Source organism: Ceratotherium simum, chromosome 33 (assembly GCF_057802395.1).
Source record: "Ceratotherium simum simum isolate JZ-2026a chromosome 33, ASM5780239v1, whole genome shotgun sequence".
Lineage (NCBI taxonomy): Eukaryota > Metazoa > Chordata > Mammalia > Perissodactyla > Rhinocerotidae > Ceratotherium > Ceratotherium simum.
The window spans coordinates 9,794,035-9,818,585 of NC_141932.1; the positions used below are offsets into that span (position 1 = coordinate 9,794,035).

Here is a 24,551-nt window from a genome sequence, read left to right on the forward strand (position 1 = left end):
CTTTGCTCCATCGCTGTCCCCAACACCCTCAGATCGTTAAGACCAGCACCCAAATGTGCCAGCTTTGTGCCTTCAGAGTAAAGGGCTTTAACCCTCAGCTTTCCTCCTTGAGTTCCTCCTTCCACTGGATTTGGAAATGTTATCCTTTTCCAGAACGTTCCGTGGTTTTCAGCTGGAGGGGGGGTTCCCATCGAATCACCCAACCAGCCCTCCTTCCTCTTTTCTAACTGCTCTGGCCCCTCGGTGGCTTCATTCTTGACTTAAACAGCATTTGGAAGGTGATCATTTCCAGATTCCTGTGTGGACGAGACTCTCAATCTCTAGGGACCCCAGGATATTCACCTGCAGCGTTGGGTGAAGGGAGAGGGTGGGACAGGATGGTTTCTCAGCCCCTACCTTCCTCCACGCCCTGTGGTGTCTAAGTTCCCCTTCCGTGGAGGCTGCAGCTCTCCCTCATGCACTGGCTTCCTGTTGGGGCTTCCTCGGCTCCACCTCACATTCGGGGCATTTCCTTGCCTGACAGAGGGAGCTGGACCCGGGCTTTGCCCTGGCCGAGGCAGACATGGTGCCCCTGCTGCTGCTGCCCCTGCTGTGGAGGGGTGAGTGGGCCGAGGGGGGAAGGACGGCTACTGGTGGGGGAAGGGGCTGGAGCTGCAGCTGAGCCTCTGTGTCCCCCCAGGGTCCGTGCAGCAGTATCCAGGGTACCAGCTCCGAGGGCAGGAATTGGTGATCGTGCAGGAGGGTCTGTGCGTCCTCGTGCCCTGCTCCTTCTTCTACCCCCGGGATGCGAGGTATGGTGAACTCTACATGTACTTGTTCCGTGATGGGGACAACCTGCGCCGCCGTAGCCTTGTGGCCACAAACAACCCAAGGCAACAGGGGAATACAGAGACTCAGGGCCGGTTCCGCTTCCTCGGGGACCCCAGGACCGACTACTGCTCCCTGAGCATCAGAGACGCCAGGAGAAGTGACACAGGCGTCTACTCCTTGCAACTGCAGAGAGGACATTATGTGAACTACAATTACAGAGAAAAGAAGCTGAATTTGCAGGTGACAGGTATGGCAGCAGCCCCAGGAGAGAACCCTGGGACTTGGAGGCCCTTGTCTTAGAACAGGAACAGGACACTGGAACGTTCTCTGCTCCAGACCTTTGGGCTGGGATGGTCAGAAGGGATACAGGACCTAAGGTCAGCTCAGGCCCTGAGGCTCTGGGCCCTCTCAGGGTCCCCACTCCTCTGGGGCCCAGACATCTCCCTGTCTCCTCCTCAGACATGACAGAGAAACCCGACATCCACTTTCCGGAGCTTTTGGAATCCGGCCGCCCCACAAATCTGACCTGCAGCCTGCCAGGGTCCTGTGAGGGGGGAAGACCTCTCACGTTCTCCTGGGTGGGGGATGCTTTTGACTCGCTGGACCCTGGGACCCTCCAGTCCCCGTGGCTCACCCTCACCCTGAGGCCCCAGGACCACGGCACCAACCTCACCTGTCGGGTGAAACTCCAAGGAGCTCAGGTGACCACGGAGAGAACCATCCAGCTCAATGTCTCCTGTGAGTGCTGGAGGGATGGCTGGTCCCTGAACGCAGAGGGGTGTGTGTGTAGAGAAGGAAGAGAGCAAGGGCGAGCTGACCCGTGAACACTGGTGCATAGATCTGGGCCCTGGGAGTCCAGTTGGGGAGTGGGCAGGATGGCCAGCAATCCCCACCTTCCCGGTTTCCACCACCCTCCCTGAGGGCCAGCTCAACTTCCTTCCCACTCCTTGCCTCTGAAGCAGGGACATATCTTTCTCTCCCAGATGCTCCACAGAACCTCACCATCCGCATCTTCTCCAGAAATGTCACAGGTAGGAAAACGCCTCTCCTCTCCCGGCTGGGACCTGCCCCTGGGGCCACCTCTGAGCACAGAGCAGGGATCAGAGCTTGAATGGGATCAGATATGGGAAGAGCAAGGATAAAAATGACCACCCTCCCTCCCTCATCCACCTTGTGCCCGTGTGCACCCGTGCATACTCACACACATACACACACACAAACACACTCTGTTCAAAGCCCATTTCTCCCCACCATGGCACTGCTCTATGGTTCTCCTCCTACCCCTCCACCCCAGCATCCTTAGTCCTATTTCCTGCTGCATTCACGGAATCTATTTCCTGAAGCCATGAGACTCTTTGTTCTCGAACAGTCCAGGCATGTCCCAGTGGGACATTGAGCCTCCCCTGAAGATGTGAGTTCCAGACACTTTGGGCCAACCTCCTAGGTTGTAAAGGCCCAGCCTTTGAACCCAGACTCAAGACAATGGGCCAGGGGAGGAGAGGGAGATGCTAACCAGATGCTGGAAGGAGAGAGCGATGGAGACTGTCATCCTCCCACAGCTCACTGGCTCTCGCGTACACACACTCTCTCTCTCCAGAGCTGAAAAACTCAGGGAATGGCTCATGTCTCCAGGTCCTGGCAGGCGAATCTTTGCCCCTGGTCTGTGTCGCCAATAGCAACCCTCCAGCCACACTGAAATGGGTCAAGGTGAATGGGAACCTGAGCCCCTCTCAGGTCTCAAAGCCTGGGGTCCTTGAGTTGTCTCGAATACAAATGGAGCATGAAGGCAAATTCATGTGCCAAGCTCAGAACACACTGGGGCACCAGCTCATCTCTTTGAACCTCTGTGTGCACTGTGAGTGGAGGTGAGGGGAGAACCTGGGAGGCAGGACACCTGGGTCCTGTGGAGGGAAGAGGCACCACTGACCCTTCTCCTCTCTCCCCACAGACCCTCCACAGCTGCTGGGACCCTCCTGCTCCTGGGAGGATGAGGGTCTGCACTGCAACTGCTCATCCCGAGCTCAGCCAGCTGCCTCCCTGCACTGGTGGCTGGGGGAAGAAGTGGTGGAGGGGAACCACAGCAATGCCTCCCTCACAGTCACTTCCAGCTCTGCGGGGCCCTGGGCCAACAGCTCCCTGAGTCTCAGCAGGGGGTTCAGCTCTGGCCTCAGATTCAGCTGTGAGGCCAAGAATGACCATGGGGCCCAGAACATCGCCATCCTGCTGCTGCCAGGTCAGGGGTCTGTTGGGGCAGAGGATTAAGGGGAAAGGAATTATGATCCTAGAGAAGATGAAGCTTGGAGGGACAGAGGCTGGGGCCTGGACAGAAGGTGATTGCTAGGACAGGGTGCTCCATCTCTTGCCTGAACAGGGGGCCCTGGAGGAAGTTCTGCAAGGAGATGGGAAGACAAGAGACTGAGTCCTGGGAGTGCATCATCTCATGCGCATCTTCTCTGCAGGGAAATCAGTATCCCCGACAGGAGTGCTTCCTGCAGCTCTTGGAGGCGCTGGTGCCATGGCCCTGCTGTCACTCTCTTTGTGCCTCATCCTCTTTTGCATGTAAGCTTTGTCCTTGGAGGTACAGGGATGCGTGTGGTAGGGAGGGTGGAGAGAGGTGACTGAATCCCGGAAATGCAGAGCTGAGTAGAGTAGATCTAGAGGCATCTTTTTTAGGGCGTGGGTAACAGCTTTATTGAGATATAATTCCCATACATTTAAAGTGTACAATTCAATAGCTTATAGTATTTTCACAGAGTTGTGCATCCATCACCACAGTCAATTTTAGAACTTCTTCATTAGCCCAAAATGAAAAAGAAACCAAAAAAAAAGGAAGAACTCCACATTCCTTGGTTGTCATTCCGCCCTCCTCCTCCCGGCAGCCCAAGCAACCACCAATCTGCTTCCTGTCTCTCTAGATTTGCCTACTCCAGGCATTTCATATAAATGGAATCATATGCTACGTGGTCCTTTGTGATTGACTTCTTTCACTTAGCGTGATGTTTTCAAGGTTCATTCATGTTGTGCCATGTGTCAGTTCTTCATTCTTTTTCATTTCCAAATAATGCCCCATTGTGTGGATGGAGCACATTTTATTTATCCATTCATTCATTGATGGATATTTGGGTTGTTTCTAGTTTTTGGCTATCATGAATAACACTGCTATGATCACTCATGTACAAGTTTTTGTGTGTAAGAGGGGTCTTTAGTGGTGGAAAGTCAGTCTTGGCCAAACCCCTGGTCCTCCAGGAGGATGGAGTACTCACTTTCATGTCAGGAAGGTCTCCAAGTCTGGTTCCAGGGTCTGGACGCAGTGTGATGGTTTCTTCTCTTAGAATGAAAGCCCGCAGGAAGCAAGCAGCCAGGAAACGAGAGGGCGTGGATGATGAAGACCCTGTCATGGGTACAGTCGCCTGGGTGAGTGATGTGGGCGTCTTCTCATGCAGTGAGGGGCCCTGTGAATGTTCATTCAGTGAGTCTATACTGAGCTTCTCAGCATTTGCCTAAACCTGCTGCTCCCTGCTCACCTGGGCAAACACCTGGGAGGTTACTTCTCTTCTGTTCTTCCCTTTCATCTCCCAGAGTCAATGGCCCTCTGCTCCCCTCCTGCTCCAACCCTGCTCACCACTGAGCTCACCTCACCTCTTTGCCAGATACAGGCTGCCAGAACCATCTTCCAAAATCTATGACTTTCCAGCCATTCTGGAGTTTCAATGTTGTTTGCTCCCATTGCTTGGAGAATCAAGTCATGTTCCTTGGTCCGATATTTGAGGTCCTTCTTGAGGTCTCTCCCAGTGGCCACTCCAGCCTCTGGTTCTGCCCCATGGTCCAGCCACACTCACTGTCTCCATACAGTGACTTCCTTATGACTTGGAGCCTTTGCATGGACAATTCCTCCCACCTGAAGTGCCCTTCCTTCCACATTTCCAGCAGACCACCTCGTCTCATTCTTCTAATTCCAATATCAACATCTCATACTCTGGGAAACCTTTGTCATTTCCCTCCCTGTCAATGTCCATCCCTCCTTCCTCTGTGTCCCCACAACCCCATGCCCATCCCTGTGCAGAGGGATGCATCACACATTTCATACATCACTATATTTACCTGTCTTCACCCTCTGATTGTACTTGTGAAGTCCTTGGGGGCAGGGGCTAGAATTTTCTCTCACTCAGTCTCTGTCCTGTGTGTCCCCTCGCCCCTTATAGAAAATTGGGCCATGTTGGAATGGAATTATTGCACAGGCTTTGTTCATGACGAAGCTGTTATCACTGGAACAAGCATGGTTCACTTTTACTTACTTCTTTTTATTCATAAGGGGATAAGTAACTGTGAACCCACCATCCAACCTAAGACCTCAAACACTGATAACTTCCATCTGCCCATGTTGATCCCTGACCCATCCTCAGTGACCACTGCTCTGAGCCTTTTGTTGCTAGTGTTATCACATATATGTGTACCTGAAATATACACTATTTAAATTGCTTCTGAACCTACAAAGGGGGTCACGCTCCATGGACTCTTCTTGGACTAGCTTTGTAGATTCAACATTATGTTGCAAAGATTCATCCATGCTGTTGCACAAAGTTGCAGTTCCCGTTGTATAATATGTCATTTCACGATTACATCTATTTCTAAGCTCATATTGGTGGACATGTGAGTTGTTTCCAGATGTTACTATTACGAACATTCTTATTCATCTCATTGTATTCACATATAAGAGTTTTTCTTTAACATTATTTAAGAATTTAATTACTAGGTCCTTGGGTATGTGAATGTTCATACTTACAAGATCATGACAAATGGTTTTCCAAAGCAATTGCATCCATTTATAATCTCATCTATGCCTATGAGGTTCTGTTGAATACATTCTCTCCAGCACTTGGTTTTCTCAATTTTTTTCTCACCTCACTATCTCAGTATGGTGTTCATTTTCATTTCCTTGGTTGCCAATGAGGATGAAAATCTCTCTGCGTCCTCACTCGCATATGAACATCTCCTCTATAAAATACGTGGTCACATTTATAGCCCATTTTCCTTTTGAGTGGTTAACCTTTTCTTATTGAATTTGTTAGAGAGCTTCCTACATGTTTATACAATCTTTTTTGGTTATAGGCATTGTAAATATCTTCTCCCAGTGAGTAGCTTAAGTTCTTAATTGTAACATAACCGTATTCACCAAGCTTCTCTTTTCAATTGAGTGCATTTTGGGTGTCATTTGAGAAAATCTTTCCCATCCTAAAATTAGAAGGATATTCAAATATAGCTCCTACTAAAAGTTTTATGTTTTCTTTTTGACATTTAAAGAATCAATCTACCTGGAAGTGATTTTTTTTGTGTGATGTGCAGTGTTGATCTATGTATTTTCCTCCTTCATTTGTAGAATATTCTCTCCCTCCCTCCTTCCTCCATTGATCTGCCATGCCACTTCTGTCATACATTAAAATTTTACACAAGTGTGGGCCTCTTGGTCCAATGGTCAATTTTACTGTCCCTGCATCAGAACTGTCTATAGAGTCAACAGAATCTATAGACTCAAAAGTAAGTCCTGATATCTGATAGAACAAGATCCCTTCCTTAATCTTCTTCAATAATGTCTTGGCTATTCTTGGCCTTTTGTTCGTCTATTTAAATGTTAGAATTAGTTTGTCAAGTTCCAGAAAATGCTCCTGTTGGTGTATTGACTGGAATTACATTGAATCTATAGATCAATTAGGGAAGACTTTACTTGTTTATGAATTCAAGTTTTCTTATCCTCAGAAGCAGGTATCTCTCTATTGGTTTAAGTCTTTTTTAATGTTTTCAAAAAAGATGTAGAATTCCTTCACACAGGTCTTAACACCTCTTTTGCTATTTTTGTTTCTAAATACTAGTTTTTGTTACTGTTATAAATGCTATTATTTTAAAAGTGCGTTTTCTGATTGCTCATTGCTGGCACATAGAATGAAAATATCTTTCTAAAATATGTGAGGTTGTTTTTTGCAATTCAAAAAGTCACAAATTGGTCTTGGGTGTCATTTAGAATCTTTTGCTTTGGTGGCTGGAGGATTCTTCGATCTTATTCATACGCCTGCTGAACGGTTCTTTTTCAGAGATACAGGTACCATCTGAAAAATCTGTGATATTCTTGTTTTTAACTGTCATGGCTCGCTGAATCAAAGCAGATGAATTGGATGCAAATGTAATGTCATTTCCTTCAAGAATCAGCTAGTCCTTTTGGGCTTCAGGTTCTAAACAAGAAACACCTGGCTTCATGAATTTTCTTCAGATCTTCTTCTAAGAGATTTCAGATTTCAACAAAAGACTCACTCTCCTGAATAAGTGATGAGGAAGTGAGCACACTCGGACTATCCCATCTGGCAACGGAAGTCCATGTAACGTAGATTGTGGGCAGGATGTGACTACAGATTGAACAGTAGCCACTTTTTTCATTTCTTCACCATTTGTCCACACACAGCTTCTCCTTTTACTTTCCTACATTGAAGGGGTTGCATTCCTCTGCTGAGTTCCTCTAGGGTCTTCACTATGAATGCTCATCTCTGTGTAGCGACACCCACCTCTTCTGGGGTGTCAGCTGTCTGGATGCTGAGAATTCTCTTCATTCTCTCAGTAGATGCAGCAAAGAGTGAAACACAGTGATATATTTAATTGATCTTATATTCTTCCAACTTGTGAACCTTTCCCGTTAGTTCTAATAGTTTGTGTATAGACATTGAAGTATTTTTCATAGACTTTTTTTTCAATTTAAAAAATATTACAAGTTGGTCTTGGGTGTCACTTAGAGTCTTTTGGGATTTCAAATTAGTTGATCATATCATCTGCAAAATACAGCTTATTTCTTCCGTTTGATCCTAAGTACTTCCTTTTTCTTGTCTTAATATCCTGGCTAAGCCTCCGAAGTCAAATAGAGGTAGTGATCATGAGCATCCTTTATTACTCCTGTTCAAAGAAAATACACCCAATATCTTGCCATTTAAGTTGGTTTTTGGTTGTAGGTTTTTTTATAGGTAACCATCATCAAGATAAGGAAGTTCCTTTTGATCATTAAATAACTTTTAAAATAAGTTTTTATCATACATTTCTGTTGAAATTTTCAAATGCATCTACTGATATGATTTTCCCCTAATCTGGTGAATGACAGTTAAAGATTTTCTAATGTGAAACTATAGCATTCCTGAGAAAGAACCAAATTATTCATGGTGTATATACATATGTATATACCGTCTAGGTAGATATAGTAGATATATAAATTATTATATATAAATAAATTATATATATATATAATTTTTTTTTTACACCCTAGTAGATTCAGTTTGTTATTCTTTGGTTTAGCACGTTTGCAGCTATATGCATGGGCAAAATAAGCCTGTCGTTTTCCTTTCTTATCCCATCATTTGCTTGTTTGGAGAATATTCCTACTTTTTCTATTATCTGGAAGAGAGTATATAAAATTGGAATGACTTGTTCTTTGAATGATAAATAAGTGTCACTAGTAAAACCACCTAGACCTGCTGTTGTCTCTATGTGCAATTTTTCTAATTCAGTCATTTTATATGTCTTCAGTGATTTTTTTTTTCTAGGAATTTGTTCATTTCACCAAAGTTTTATCATTTTTTGACAAGAGGTTATGGGTAGTACTGTCTTAATTCTGTACTTTTGGTTTTAATTAGGACTACTTCCCTTTTTACATCCCTGACATCAGTTATTTGTGACTTCTCTCTTCTTTTTCTAGACAAATCTTGTAAACTTTTTACCTATTTTATTGTTAATTTCAAAAAAAACCCCCAACTTTGGGTATCGTTGATTTTCTCACTGTATCTTAGTTTTCTACCTTATTTATTTTTACTCTCATTTTCTTAGCAGCTTCCTTCTACTTGCTTTTCTGATGCTCTTTCACTAACTTTTTATGCTGAATACTTAGCTTATTAATACATCTTCCTTCATTATAAAAGTATTCATGGATAAATTTATATCAAAACACCACTTTAACAATACCTATTTTTAAATTTTTTGCGACTTAATCTGTGGGCTGGTGTATGATGAATTTTTGTAAATATTTCCTGTGTGCTTAAGAAGAAGGTATATTTTCTATTTCTTAAATTCTATATAAGATCAATAGGCCAGTGTGTTAATTATATTGTTCAAATCCAAGTGTTTACTAATTGGTCTTCCTAACCTGTCAATAATTGAGAGAGGTGTGTTGAAATCCTGCACTAGGATAGCATATTTGTCAATTTTTCCCTGTGTTCTATCAAATATGTTTCTTATAGTTGATGTACTTTTACATTAAAACCATATATTTTAGGAGTCTTATATCTTGTCAATGAATTGAATATTTTATCACACATAGTAATCCTCTCTATTCCTATTGATACATTTTGTTTCAAAGTCTATTTGGTTGGATCTTAATATAGATACACCAATTTGTCATTGGTTAGTAAGATGCCTGATATTTTCCATCCTCTCCATCCCCCATTTTATTTATGCTTTAGCAGTGATTTTTGTAAACATTATATAACCAAGTTTTTCAAAATCCAGTTTGACACCTTTGTTGAGTCTACTCTATTTGTGTTTATTGTGATTATTGGTATATGTGGGCTTCTTTCTACTATTTTACCTTTTTCTTTCACTTGGATCAATTTTTTTCAATATTTTATTTTCTCCTTTCTTACTTAAAAATTTAATATCTCTGCGTTACACCTAAGAAAAAGAACTTGAGCATGCTTTTATATCTATTGGTCTCTCCTCCCTCCACCTTCCACAATTTTAGTTCTTTTCCTAGATCTCCAGTTTTCATTCTGGAGAATGAACATACCTAAAATTTTCCTATTCTTTGGTCTCCTTTTTTTTTTTTTTTAATACACAGCTACACATTTTACTGAGGTATTTTGTTACCTTTATATCTCATATTTATTGCAGCATTTCCTGCTTTTGTTATTTTTATTTGAATTCTTTTTGCTTGAATTCTTCCTCCCACTGTATTTTCAGTTTCAGTTTTCCTGTGTTAAGACTTCTGAGGACTTGTGTATCCGAAGATTTTTTTTATCCGCCTACATTTGAATTTCATTTGGCAGGATATAAATTCTAGGATCAAAGAGATTTTCTTTCTCTGCTTTAAACACTTTACTCCACTATTTCTTGTACCCAGCATTGCTGTTAAGAAACCTTATGTCAGTCTGAATCTTGCACATTTCTAGGTAATCCATTCATTCTCCCTGGAAACTTTTATACTTTCTCTTTTGATTTTTGTAAGATTCACTATAGTGTATTAGGGTGTGGGTTTTCCCTTGTCTTTTTTTCCTGCACTTGTGGGGTCCTTTCAGCTGACGTGATTCATCTTTCTTTAATTCTTGGAATTTTCTCTCCACTTTTTTTTTTCAAATATTTCCTCTTCTTTCTGTTTCATTTCTATTGCATTTGGGATCTATTATAATCTGAATGTTGAGATTTTCTTTTCTTTTCGTGAGGAAGATTGGCCCTGAGCTAACATCCATGCCAATCCTCTTCTTTTTGCTGACGATGACTGGCCCTGGGCTAACATCCGTGCCCCTCTTCCTCCACTGTGTATGGGACTCCGCCACAGCATGGCCTGACAAGCGGTGCATCGGTGTGCGCCTGGGATCAGACCTCCAGGCCGCCGCAGCGGAGCGCATGCACTTAACTGCTACACCACTGGGCCGCCCTGAGATTTTCTATTTCTTATCCTCTATCTACTTTAACTTTTCTTTTGTATGGTCAATTCTGCATCCTTCCCTACTTCCTTCTAGGGGAGACTTCAAACTACCCTTCCTGCTCACGAACTTGCCTCCGATTCTATTTGTTCTATTCTTCATCCCATCCATCGGGTTCATCCTATTTTATTTTTCAGACATAATATTCCACTTTTTACATAATTATATACATAGTTCCTTTTTAATAATTACACAATTTCTTGTTTTACATACATAGTTTCTGATGTACATAATGTCTTATTCCTGCTTTCGTGCTGCTAATATCATGGCTTACCTCTCTTAGTGCATTTAATACATTTAGTGTAAACTCTTGACCAAAGTGTTCTAATACTTGTGCTTTGGAGGTTCCATCAGCTTGTTCTTCTTCTGGGACATTTACGCTCTGCAGGTGTCCAGTCTTCTGACCTGTGAGCCCATATTCCTGGGGGATCTTTGCTATGTTGTCTGGCAGCATTGACTGGATGAGGGCGAAGGGCAGATGCTGGTCTATGTCACCTCAAAGGACAGAAGGGGACAAGCCCTCAGGCACCAACCACAGCCAATCATTCCCACTTCCCACCTCCCCAAGAAAGCAACTCAAGTTGCCCCTTTGCCTTCAGACCCTCAGGGAGAAGTAGCATCAGGCGGGGACTCTCCCTGGATTTTGATCCACCAGACTCGGGAGTTTGGAAAGGAGAAAATGGACACAAGAATCCCAAAGGCCAATGAAGCTCCTCCTCTGCTCTCCTCTGTCCCCCAGTGGGCCTTTGATGCTTATCCACAGATACCTGTGTATCACTGTCCTGTCCATGCTCTGAATTCTGCAGCACGGGGGCAGACAATGATTATCCCAGGGCAAGGGTAGAGGAGAGAAAGGATCAGAATTCAGGCAAAGTTGAGGCAGCCTATCCTCTCATCAACAAGCCGATCTCCCCAGCCCTGGGCTGCAGCACCCCGCGTCCCCAACTCCATTCTTTCAAATTAGCCTTTACTTTCCCTTATGGATTCTGGTGTGATTGATAAATCAATCGATTGACTGATTGGTTTATAAAATTTTGTCATCCCATAGTTCTGTGTGTAGTTCCTCTGTTGTTGGATCTTGGGAAATAGAGCCAGTAGAATGTGTGAATTCACCGTCCTGACAGGCACTGAGGTAGAGAGAACTTTGCTTTTCCCATTATTTTATTTTTTACCTTTCTGTGCACTTTCACACCATAGGCAGAATAGTAAAGTGATGAACTGCATAGTCCCTGGAGTTTGACTTCCTGCGTTCAAGTCCTGGATTCACGACTTCCAAGCTGTGTGACCTTGGACAAGTTAATTAACCTCTCTGTGTCTTTGCTTTCTCTTCTGAAAATAAGTCCATTGAGATGCCAGTACCTGTCTTACTGGGCTGTTACAAGAAGTGCTTAGAAGAGTGTCTAGCTCATGGGGACAACCCTTACAACTGTTACCTAATATTGCTGATCCCTCTTTAACAAGGAATTGCATGAAGGAAGATATCCTGGACTGTTTCTGTCCCTCTTCCATCCCATTTGCAAGAATGGCACCTAACTCATAGGAAGCACTTAGCAAAGAGGTATTAAGTGAAAGAATGAACACATCACTCTCTCCTGTTTATTAATCTAAGCTGCGTCTTGTTTTATGATTGTTAATTTAATCCTTTTTTCATAGACAGTAAGGCTATTAACGGACACGTGTCCTTATTTTCCCCTCTTTGGCTGCAGTAGGGTCAATGGACATAGCTGCTGCATCATTTCATCTTGCACATACCTAATATGGGCAGCTCTCTCCAGATAGTCTATTTTTTTATGACATGATGAAACCATTTTTTTCCTCATGTGGAATCCTTTTTCCCCCCCTTTCTGAGCTACTATTGGAAGGCTAATGTTGCTTTCAACAAACTTTTCTATAGCCTGATGGTGTAGGGGTCGGGGCAGACGTGGGAGAGGAAAGGGAATTGCTCACCAGTGTCTGGGTACCATCTTTACTGGGGATGTGGGTTCTGCTCTATTTTCATTTTTGTTTTATGGAACCTGGGTCCAGGATCCAGAAGTGCCATATCTTTTCTGGTTTCTGCATAAAATATCTCGTCACACACGCTGAAGTTATAAATTTGCTTTGACTATAATCTTGATCCTTGTCTGTCATCTGGTCCTCCTAGCAGACTGTAAGCTGCCTGAGGTCAGGACCTGTGTCCACTTGCTCACACTGTCCACCTGCACCCTTGCCCAGGACCTGACACAGGGGACACTGCCAATTACACAGCAAGCCTGGGCTTGATTCCTGAGCTTCATTTACCAGATGAGTGGCCTTGGGCAAGTTACTTCACCTCACCCCACCTCAGTTTCCCTATCTGTACAATGGGGATAATAAGAGTATCATTCATACTGTGGGTTATTATTATTATTATTTTTTTTTTGGTGAGGCAGATTGGCCCTGAGCTAACATCTGTGCCAGTCTTGCTCTAGATTGTATGTGGGACGCCACTAAAGCATGGCTTGATGAGTGGTGTGTAGGTCCGCACCTGGGATCTGAACCCAGGAACCCCAGGCCACTGAAGCTGAGTGCGTGAACCCCTATGCCACCAGGCCGGCCCCTCCTACTGGATTTTTGTGGGGATTAAATGCGGTTAGTAAGCACTTGGTATGGCCTAACCAATTGTAGTATTACAAAATTTTAAAAGAAATAAGCAAATAGTTGAGTTCATAGGAAATGTGCATGGAATGAAAGGAAGAATGAGTAAATTTACCATCAGCCCGACTTCCCTTTGGGGACCATGCCCACCTTTATGCTTTCTCTGACTCCCTTCTCTCTCTTTTACTCAGGGTTCCAAGAAACAGCCCCAATCAGATGGCCCCCCAGACCAAGCGTGCCCTGCTGAGGATGCCCATCCCTCAGTGGAGGAACAGGAGCTTCATTACACCTCCATCAGCTTTCACGAGATGAAGTCGTGGGAGCCTCAGGACCAGGATGCCACCAGCACCAACGAGTACTCCGAGATCAGGGCAAGCAAATGAGAACTCGCCCAGAGCTCGGTCCTGGAGGAGGAATCACAGCCTCTGTGGGGGAAAGGAGAAGTCAGGCACTAACTGAAACCTGAGGAGCCCTTGTGGCATTATTAACATGAACTACCGTATGAGCGTCCCCAGGTAGAGCAGAAAAAAGACAAGTGATGGGATGAGAGACTTGGGCTCAAATGCAGGCTCCAGCACTTCCTAAAGCATTGTTATCGAGCAATTCACTTCATCTCTTGGTGCCTCAGTTTCCTGTTCTGTAGATCAGAGATTGTGCATCCTACCTCAAAGGTGGTTGTGAACGTTAAAGAAATTAACACATGGAAATCAATCAACAGAGGTCCTGTCCTACAGCATGTTCTCAGTGCCTAATGGTCTCTCTTCCTTGAATAGAAAGGTCCTACTGGCATGTTCTCCTGAGGCTGGGGTGACCAGTCACAGGGGACAGCATAGCAATTTATCAACATCATTCTCCTTCCCAGAACTCTTTGAGGCCTCCCCAGGGAACAACCAGCCCCTCAGCCCAGCATTTGGTTCATGTTATGGCATCTTATTATCTCCCTGGGGTCATCTCCTTACCCCACTTCTGCCTGTCAATTCTTCCAGCACATTCCTCCACATCCTGACTTCCAGTCCCTTCCCTATCTCATTTAAGGACCCCATAGGGATCTTTCCAACAGCCAGAGAGCAGTCCCTGACTCTTTCCTGCACAAACCCATTCATGACTCCCTGACCTTAGATAATACAACACAAGCATCTGCTCCTGGAATTTGAAGTCCTTCATGACCTCACTGCTATCTACTCATCCATCCTCTCCTCTTGGCCAGTCTTCTTTAAACCTTCCATGCAGGTTCATACCAACATCTTTGCAATTTGAGGGCCCTCTCCTGGAGGTTGTGCCACTTTGCTTTCTTCTGGTTTACACCATCTTGTCCTTCAAACCTGAGTTCATGGACAGATTTGGGTTGAGAGGGTGGGTTGAACAAAGAGCTCATAGTCTCTGTCCTCTAAAGTTGAACAAATTTAATTTCTTTTAAAGAAAGCACTGAAACAAAAACAGCCAAAAATTCACCAGCAGCACTGTAGTGTAAGTGCCTAACAATAAGCTGTTTTGATTGTAATAAGCTTTTGATTGCTGACATATCCATTTCAAAGACATGTATCTTGAATAAACGTATGTCCAGCTACACAACTAGATAAAGAGCCAGGCCGCCTCACCCATGAAGTTCCTGTTTTAGAAATCCCTGGGTGACCTAGATAACTGACCTCTTGAGTTATCCCACTTTCCCCTTCCTTCCCTTTAATTTCTTCTCTTAACTTTTAAATTTGCCAACAGTGAACCTGCAAAACCCTACACACCCCACCCTTAACCCCAATAAAGGCAGAACCCCAGGTCTTCACCATCTCTCTCTCTCAACCAGTGACTTCACTGAGTGGCCCTGGGGCATGCTGTGTAGCCTCCAGGACTTGTGAGTAATAAAACTTGTTTTTTCAAAGTTTCCTGATGGTTGTTGCTGAACTATGTCCTGCAGTCATAATAAGAATCACAAGGGCTGGTTCAGCCACAACCTTCGCTCCACTCGGGGAAACATCTGTGGACCTCACCTCAAGTAATATGGGCTCAGGTGAGTGCCCTCAGCAGCAAAGCATCCAAACCCAAATAAATTATTTCCTAAACTTTAGAAAGTGGCCGTGAGGAAAGAAGTGGACAATTCCAGTGTGGAACTAGGACACTGATCCCCAACATCCACTCCCCAAGCCCCATTTTCAGCACCGTAAGGAGTTGAGTCTTGACTCTGGTTTTGGTAATGAGCATTCTGATCAAGCCTCCTGTTGAAAATGACAAAATCTTTTGGAAAAAATGAAAAGGAAAAAAAATCCCTCACTTGAAAAGTACAGAATATTTGAAAAGAAACTGGGACTATACCAGGCCAGATTTTGGGGAAGAGCTTGAACCCAGAGAATTAGGCAGAATATCTAAGAACATCTAATTATGGCATTTGCCCATACTGAACATGTGAGCTTTGGTTCTGTGGCCTTGTGTGGTCCTGGAAGTGAAAGTCAAGACTCTGGCTCTCCCGAAGGTTGGAAGTTTCATTGGAGACCACCCCCACATTGAGTTTGTATTGAAACTGGTGGCCAGGGAGCCATTAATGATTGGGTAGCCAGTGTAGGGGAGGAAGAACTATTCCTCTACCCTTTAGGTCCATCTGGCTGGTCTAAGAATTTAAATTGATGTGAGACAGAGTAACAGGAGAAAATCAAACAAAGTTTAATAATATGTGTACGTGAGAGAAACTCAGGAAAACTGAGTAACTCACCAGAATGGCTGAAGCCACCATGTTAAATACCATCTTCAACTCTAGACAAAGGAGGATGTTGGGGGTAGTTGTTTGGGAATTCAAAGAGGAGGAACGCAATTCATATGGAGATGGAAAAGCTAATGTTTGATAAACAAATGTTGACCACGCCTTGCAAAGACAATGAAAGATGGAGAGGACTTTGATTAAAAAGCCCTTATTAGGGGGCCAGCCCAGTGGCGCAGGCAGTTAAGTGCGCATGTTCCGCTGCGGCGGCCCGGGGTTCGCCGGTTCGGATCCCGGGTGCGCACCGACGCACCGCTTGTTAGGCCATGCTGTGGCGGCGTCCCATATAAAGTAGAGGAAGATGGGCATGGATGTTAGCCCAGGGCCAGTCTTCCTCAGCAAAAAACAGGAGGATTGGCAGATGTTAGCTCAGGGCTGGTCCTCCTCACAAAAAAAAAAAAAAAAAAGCCCTTATTAGGTTCCTCCCTGTCTATTACACCTAGTTCACATACTATAGTTATTTTATGGATTAGCTCCTTCCTGGAACAGGCCTTCTATCTTAAATTCTTTTAGGCAGTTAGGGGGAAGATCAAAGTTTCTTTCAGAGTCTCTTGTCCTAAAAAATAATCAAGCCAAGGAAACACATTTTGGGGTGGCCAATTCTGATCCCCCACACTGGTAACTAAAGTTTTTTTTTTTTCCAGGCAGTTATTAACTATGGCCTTCAGTCGTTTCCCCGCCCATTGTTAGCTATGCTGGTTATTCTTAAAAGTCATGTGGATAAGCGATATGTTACCAGACTTATACTAATTTCCTTGTCGATAACATCTCTGACATTTGAATCACCATGATAACGGGTGCTAAAGTTGTTTTTCAGGAACTGAGAGTCAACTCCTTGTCCGGTTTAAGTCGGTTGAGACCACAGACCCACCAACTGGGCCTGTGTGAATGTCCAATAGGTGACCCTTTGACGTCAGGGGGGCCAAAAACTCCATCCGCAGATCAGATCATGCTAATGCTGCTATTTTGAGAACATGCATCCTATGAAGAGCCATGAAGCTTGACTACATTTGCACACATCATTGATTACCTTGCCTTTCCTTCCCTTCAATCATCTATCCCCACACTTCAGACCACTCTGGCTTTTTATCCCATAAACATCCCTAATCCCCATTTTGGAAGAGGTGGATTTGAGCCTTATTCTCCCATCTCCTCCCTTGGCTGCCTTGTGAATAAACCCTTTCTCTGCTGCAAAACTCGTCATCTCAGTGATTGGCACACTGCCTGGTGGGCAAAATGGGCCTGGTTTGGTAACAGTATCAGGGTAACTGTGAGTCAAAGAAAACCAAAGACAGAGAAAATCTGAACAGGAACCAGAGAAAAAAAGACAGATTATCTTCAAAAGAAGAGCCATTTAATTGACTGAATTGTCAGTAGCAACCAAGGAGAGCAGAAGAAAGCAAATACTACCTTTCAATATCACTTTATAATCTATACTCAATAGAAATCATTAAAAAATGAAAAAGCAATACAAATCTCATGAAAAAAATAAATAGGCAAGTTCATTACCTATTGAATAAAAATAAAAGGTAGTTTTAAAATTCCTGACAATAATAACAGCTAAGTCCAAAGTGTGGGGGGAGGGTAAATGGATTTTACATTTCCTAATATAATCATCATATTATCCAGGAGGAGAGAGAGGTTTTCACTTACTAAAGACTTTGATAAGTTAATTACACATGCAGCAATTTTTATGGTAATGACTACTAGAAAAGAATCAGAATGTATAACTTACAAACTAGAAGTCATTAAAAGTGTACTGTAAAAAAACTTAGTAAACCAAAAGAAGACAAGAACGGAAAGACAAACTAATGTGCAATTGGTGGTACATACAGAAAATAAAATATAACATGGGATACTTACATTGACTATAATTGGATAAGTGCTTCAATTAAAAACAGAGAGTCAGCTTGGATTAGCATTCCAACTATATGCTTCTTACAATATATGCACCTAAATTGTAAGGATAGAGATGGCCAAAAGTAAAAGGAGACAAAATTATATACTATGCCAACGTTAGTAAAAAGAAAGCTGGCATAGTCCTATTACGGGCATACAAAGTACACATCACTACATTGTTCCATTTACATGAAGTTCTAGAGCAACTATCTTGTTTAAGAATAGACATGCAGGTGTTATGCTTATAGGCAAAGACAGGGGAAAAAGATGGCCCCAAATGACAATATAGTGGTAGCCATGAGAAGCTTGGATATGGGAAATAAAGAGAGATTCTGAGGTTCCTGGGAAGCCTTCAAGTTCTAGTTCTTTCTCTTTTTTTTTTTGTGAGGAAGATCAGCCCTGAGCTAACATCCAATGCCAATCCTCCTCTTTTTTGTTTTGGCCAAGGAAGATTGGCCCTGGGCCAACATCCATGCCCATCTTCCTCTACTTTTTATATGGGACGCCGCCACAGCATGGCTCGACAAGCAGTGCGTCAGTGCACGCCCAGGATCCGAACCTGCGAACCCTGGGCCGCTGAAGTGGAGCGTGTGCACCTAACCGCTGCACCACCGGGCCAGCCCTCAAGTTCTAGTTCTTGACCTGAGAGATGAACACACAGTGTAAATTATAAATATATATTTATATAATATAAACTATATATTATATATTTATAATATTTATATTATAGACTATAATATATTTATTATACGTCACTTATATTTATAATATTTTATATATTTATATAACATAAAGTATAAATATATATAGTTTGCATGTCAACTATAAATACATTATATCTTTATATAGTATAAACTATGTATTATATATTTATATTTATAATATATATATTATTTAATTTATAATATAGTATATATGATACAAACTATGAATATATATAGTTTAGACAATGTCAACTATAAACATATTTTTATAACAAATATATATAAACATATTTCAAGCTAGGAAATGTCTTACGTTCTGATGGCCATCTTTTGTGGAAAAGTTTGAAGAAAGAATAACATTATTAAAAGAGATGATGACAAAAACTTAATAAAAACTCAGTGTCAGTGCCAAAAATCGTGATGGATTTGACAAAGCCAACGTTGAAAATATTGTGATAAAGGACACTCCAGACAAAGTTGTTAGATGACAGACTGGAGGTATCTGCAAGATATAAGACCAGGAGAATGACTGGGTTGTGAGGAAACAGGGGAAGAGCATGCTAGTTGGAAGGGCTTGTCTGAGTAAAGGCCAGGGGCGTTTCTTGTCCTGAAATTGTGAGGGCAATGTGGCTAGGGTTGGGTAAATGCTGCAGAGAAGTTCGTCCTGGCAGAAGTGGGGCAGCCCAGGTCCCCAAAGCCCCTCCCTATCCTCACAACAGTCCCAAGGGCTCCTCAAGGCAATGGTGTCCTGCCCCCTTATACAGATAAGAAAACAGAGCTCCACAGAATGTCCTGGTTTGTGATGAAGTTAGTGTCAAATCTGCTCTGTTCACTTTTGAATCTCCAGCACCTAGCAAAGTGCACAGCCAAGATAAATGCTCAACGTTTATTTATGAATGTTTCAAGCCGCTTAGCCTCTCCCCAGATACAGTTTATTTCATAAGGCAAATTCCCATATTGTGAGTTCCAGTGAGAAAACATGCAACATGCGAACAGCTAACACAGTTTCCAGCCAGCAGTGGACAGTAAATACATTGGACCAATATTTCTTCTTGTTGTTGTTACCAGTCTCCGTACATTCTTCCCTCTTACGCCCAGCTTCTTCTGTAGCCTCCTGTTTCTCCACAGCTGGCCAAATATCCTCCAAAACCCAGCCTCTCTTTAGGTCACAAAGAGATCTTAATTCTTAGTGGTGGCCTGACTAACTCCCCTAAGACACACAGAAATTCAATGAAGAATTTCCTCTTCTAGGGACATTCCAGTGGCAAATGCTAAGTGGAATCCACTCCTTCACTAATAGCGAGCATGTTGCGTGTCCACTAGCAGCAGAGGTTCCTGAACTAGTTGGAAGATGGTGTTGGGGGCTGGTCCTTGGAGACATGACCTTGATCCCTGTAGACTCCCCCTCCTGTGGGGGCAAGGTGGAGGGTATCTCTCCTTCTGCTTTCTGCTACCACCATCACTCCTGGACTATTGTCTCATGGTCTCTATACCTTTTAAATAAAATACCTCCCCAGTGTGTATAATCTGCTCTTCTGAGACTAGTGTAGAGTTGATTCAGGAGCACTCTATGATGTCAGATGTGTGGGTTACAATCCCAGCCCCAAAATGTGCACCAACGATATGAGAACATGTGAAGGTTACTTACCACATAACTGTCAGTTTCCCATTCTGCCAAATGAGGAGAATTGTTAACCAGCATTGTCGCAGATTGGTTGTGAGAATTAAATGGGAAAAAATATAAAAAGGCACAGCCATGAGTCTGGCACACAGGGAGATTAGTGAACATCCATCTCTTTCCTAATCTTTCATCCACGGGGAGATCCAGGCACATACTTGCTACTTAAAGTGTGATCCAAGGGCCAGCAGCATCAACATAACCTGGAACCTCAGAAAATGACTTGTTCTTCCCTGCCTGTTAGCCAGGCTGGCACCACAAGTTCAAAAGAATATTAAGGCAACATGAAGGGTGAGAGGAAAAGCAGAGCTGAGCCCAGCCCACTCTTATCCCTTCTTCTGGCTCCTCCTTCCCAAGAGGGACCTGGCCTTTCCAAAGCCCCTCCGACTTAGGTGCCCTGCTGGTCTCAGGCTCGGGGGACCTCGTGCCTGTGAATTGGGGTCCATGGCAGAGGAGGGAGTTGCCCGGGCTCAGTGCCCAGTTATGCTCCAGAACCATGGACAGCGCCAACCCATCGGGATGCGCTTCCGGGGTCCAGCATGGGGGATGGAGCGCCCCCTGGCGGCAGAGCGCTGTCTCATTGGAAGGTAACAAGGCTGGAGAATGCCGCCAGTGACATTCTGTTCTACAGGATAGAGGTGCTGGTCATGGGGCAGCCAAGATCCTCCTCAGGCTCCCCCGACCCCCACCTCGTCCTAGGGAAGAGGAGACTTAGCTTCAGAGAGACGATGCATTTCACAGGCCGCTGGGTTCCTTGCCACTCAAGGCTGACTCTACCCTCACCTCCTCCAGAAAGCCTTCTCTGTGTCAGACTCCTCCCCTTCTTCCCCTCAATTTCCAGTAAGTCGATATTTTGCTTTCGCTTTTAATCCCTTCCTTGTACTGTCACGGAACCCTGGATGACAGAGAACATGATTTGTGATCCTTTTCTCTGCCTGGTGCTATGCCAAATCCTAATTCAGCTCAAAAGAAGGAATGAAGTTATCAGAAGTCTGGTTGAGATGTTGCATTTGGAGCTGATGGGTCATAGAAATAAATTCTCAGTTTTACTTCATTCTACATCAAGGTTAACTAAGCAGATTGGGAAAAGGATCCTGTGGCCTCTGGACCACAGTATGTAGAGAATTGTCATGAAGGGAAGAGCAAGCCAGGCAAAGTCGGGGAAATATGGTGGTGGGGTAAGAAGAGGGAGATTCGATAGACAGCATAAATAGGAGAGGCCTTGTGGGGCTGGAGGAACTGTTTAGAAGTTATAACTTATTCTGAAGGTGTGAGGAGCTCACGAGAAACCTGAGGATGGGCTGAGATCCACACACATCTGCTGGCTTCCTGATCTCAAATTGACACCAGAAACCCACAAACATCACACCAAAGTCTGGGGCTGGAGCCAGGGCGTCAGTTCTCGGTTCCAACCTCTAGCCTTAAGGGGCCCCTTGCAGTTGAGTATGAGTTCAGCCACCCCATCTTGAGATTTCTTATGTAACCAGGCCTGGGCTGAGGGCAGAATGGAGAGAGGATTCAGTTTCAGGTCGGTTCTGGCTCCTATACCCTCCTGCTCTGAGAGACGCTCCAAGAATTCTAAGTGAGCAGAGAGAGACCACGCTCCGTCTGTTTTCCAAGGGGAGTGGGGGTTGACACTTAGAGGAGGCAATATGAGTGGGAAGTGGGATAGGAGGGGCCATCTTGACAGGCTGTCACTAGACCTGGGATGAGAAAAATTCAGCCTTCACTTCTCTGGCAGTCACTGGGGAGAAGGAGAACTCCTGATAGAGGGAGGATTTGGGACAGCCCAATACAGAAAGAGTCTCTAGATGTCTGCTTCTTCTGCAGCTGTCCCTCATCTCCAGATAGAAGGGGCTGATCCTGTAAAGTCAGGGGTCCCAGATGTGCCCCCTCCAAGCCCACGCTGCTGCTGCCCCTGCTGTGAGTGTGGAGGGGTCAGAGGGCTGAAGGAAATGTGACTGCATGGAGGGTCCTTGGTCTCCATTTTGGGGTACAACTTGGAGAAGCATGCAGGGTAGGAACTGCAGGTATGAGAACTGGGGACATGGTGTAGGGTGAAGAGCCTGCGTATCATGCTTCGACCTCCTCTCATCCTGAATTATATTTGGTTTACTCTAGACTAGTCTACAGCTTCTGATTTATGGAAGGGGCCAACACATAGCACAATCCTCCTATGCCCACAAACAGACCAGGTCAAAAGTTGCAGGAGAGAACCAAGGACCTTGGACTGATGCCACCTCCTTGGGGACCTCCACCTATGACCGATCCCTGAGAAACAGAGATGCCGGGATGGGAGACAGCCAGAAGTTTTCCTTTGTGGGGAGAAGGCTTTTGGGGAGATACTGTCACAAATAGATAACACAATCTCTGAATGTGACCTGTAGGGTAGGAGCCTCAGCCAGGGGGTTGCATTGAGGGAAGGCATGAAGGGTCTTCCTGGTGTCATACTTTTCTGAGCTCTGAGTCTCTCCCCTTTCTCCCCAGTGCTCACCCAGATATCTGACATCCATCTCTTGGGGACCCCGGAGTCTGGGAACAGGGGGATCCTGACCTCCCAATGCCAGGTCCTGGTGAGGGGGTAGGACACCTAGCAACTTTTACTGGCAAGGGGTCACCCTAAGACACTCCTCCCCAACACATGTGTTATGGTTGTGATGATGCAGAAGGATCTGTGCATCCTTGCACCTTCTCCACCCCAGGATCCCCAGGCAGAGTCAGATCCAGTTCATGGCTGCTGGTTCTGGGAAAGAGCCATCCTCACCTGGATGCTCCAGTGACCACACATAAGAGAGTCTAAAATGTGTAAGAAGATCAGGGCAAATCCACCTCCTCTGAGACCTCCAGAGCAGCAATTGCCCCCCAAGCATGAGAGGTGCCCCGATGTGGGACACAGGGACACTCAAGCTCTCTGTGAGCATGACAGGTACTAGCTGGGCATGGCTTTAGAAGAGGACATGGAGGATGTGACGTGTGGGGACATGGGGGGTGTGGTGTGTGGGGGCCAGAGCAGGGAGGGCATGGGGACTCTCAACTTACCTGTTGGGTGACTTGACCTAGAGCTGGTGCAGCCACAGAGCAAACAGCTCTGTGGTGTGGCTCATGAGTTGGGGATAGGTTAGCTGGTCCTGGGAGAAACAAGGCCTATGGGGGAGCCTCTCAGTTGGTGGCATCCTAGAACCTTAGGGGCGGAGGGGTTCAGAGCATGCAGGAAGGCTCAGCAAATTCTCTAGTTCAGATGTCATGGTTCTGACAGTGGCTTGCCAGGTTATTTCAAACCAACTTTCCTCGTGGAAAAGAAAAAAAAAACTAGAAAAGCTGGATAAAATTTTTTAAGCATTTTGGGTCAACAGAAAGAAAATTTGCACAGTGAAGATGGAAGAAGCCGGAAGTCAAAAGATATGAACCAAATATTTGGAACCACCATTGTCCTCAGATAGATTGCTGATTCTGAGCAGTCACTGAGAAGCTGAGTAGAACGTTTGTGAGTCTCATGGGGCTAGAAGGATAAAAGATGTAGTTGAGGGCTTGCCGAGGAGGAGGGGCCCTGGTAAACATTGCAGTCTTGTGGTTGGCATCCTAAAGAGTGAGGGCAGACTGGAAATAGATGAGACTCTGTAAGGATTGAAGCTGGGTTTTGAATTCCCTCCATCTCTGATCAGATTGAAGTTGATCTGCCTGCTACAGGCAAGAGTAAATGCGCTCTGGAGGAAGAGAATACTACCTGGAGTCTAAAATCATCTCTACAATTTATCAGAGCTGTATCAGGTAGGGTGTGGCTAGGGAAATAGAGCCACCGAAGGAAGTATGAGAATAAAGGATTTATTAGAGGACCTAGACCTTACACAAGGTGAGAGGAGTTGGGAAGTGATGTTTTGGAGTCGGCAGGAGGGTAGGAGAGAGTATCACTGAGCACAGTGAAGCACAGGTACAGGTGGACATGACAGACCTTACAGAGAAATGTGAAAAGCCACCAACATGGGACCCCCAAAGGGGGAGCTCACAGAGAGCACTATGGGAAGCTGTTGCCTCTGTGGGCACATGGCTAAGTGGGTAGTGGTGGACTTGAGGCTGGTGTTGGTCATGAGGGCCAGAAGTTGGGAGAATGAGCTGCATGTGGAGCGAGGCAGAGTGAATCGCCTCACATATTATGTCTAATTTGATAGTTGGTTACAGCAGGAGGGTAAATCTGGTACCAGTTACTCCATCCTGCCTGGATCTTTTTTAATGTATTCCAATTTGACAGTGAAATTCTCCATTTTAGCTTCTATTTTCTTGAACATGTTGATGACAAAGTCCACGCTTGAGACTCCTACATCTGGGTCACCTGTGATTGTGTCTACACCCTGACTTTTGCTTGGTGTTCAGTCATT

General features: G+C 44.6%; 1 protein-coding gene across 2 annotated transcripts; it reads left to right on the plus strand.

Annotated features, from left to right (window-relative positions):
• The first annotated feature begins 408 nt into the window (after positions 1 to 408).
• LOC101389830 (sialic acid-binding Ig-like lectin 5) lies at positions 409 to 15,030 on the plus strand. 2 transcript variants are annotated; one of them, XM_087421223.1, is made up of 10 exons: positions 409 to 599; positions 680 to 791; positions 927 to 1,057; positions 1,270 to 1,548; positions 1,794 to 1,841; positions 2,408 to 2,665; positions 2,759 to 3,043; positions 3,270 to 3,369; positions 4,143 to 4,224; positions 13,343 to 15,030. In XM_087421223.1, the coding sequence occupies exons 1-10, from the start codon at positions 563 to 565 to the stop codon at positions 13,532 to 13,534; spliced, it is 1,524 nt and encodes a 507-aa protein (XP_087277349.1). In that variant the 5' UTR covers positions 409 to 562; the 3' UTR covers positions 13,535 to 15,030. The 2 variants fall into 2 exon arrangements, with proteins under 2 accessions (XP_087277349.1, XP_004439199.2); XM_004439142.3 differs by having other exon boundaries at positions 415 to 599; positions 680 to 1,057.
• The last annotated feature ends 9,521 nt before the right edge of the window (positions 15,031 to 24,551 follow it).

Bases quoted from the DNA above. Each gene is read 5' to 3' on its own strand.
- LOC101389830 (XM_004439142.3), top strand. From the start codon at position 563: ATGGTGCCCCTGCTGCTGCTGCCCCTGCTGTGGAGGG. The intron at 600-679 runs GTGAGTGGGCCG...GTGTCCCCCCAG, and splicing joins GCTGCCCCTGCTGTGGAGGG to GGTCCGTGCAGCAGTATCCA. The intron at 3,044-3,269 runs GTCAGGGGTCTG...TCTTCTCTGCAG, and splicing joins CGCCATCCTGCTGCTGCCAG to GGAAATCAGTATCCCCGACA.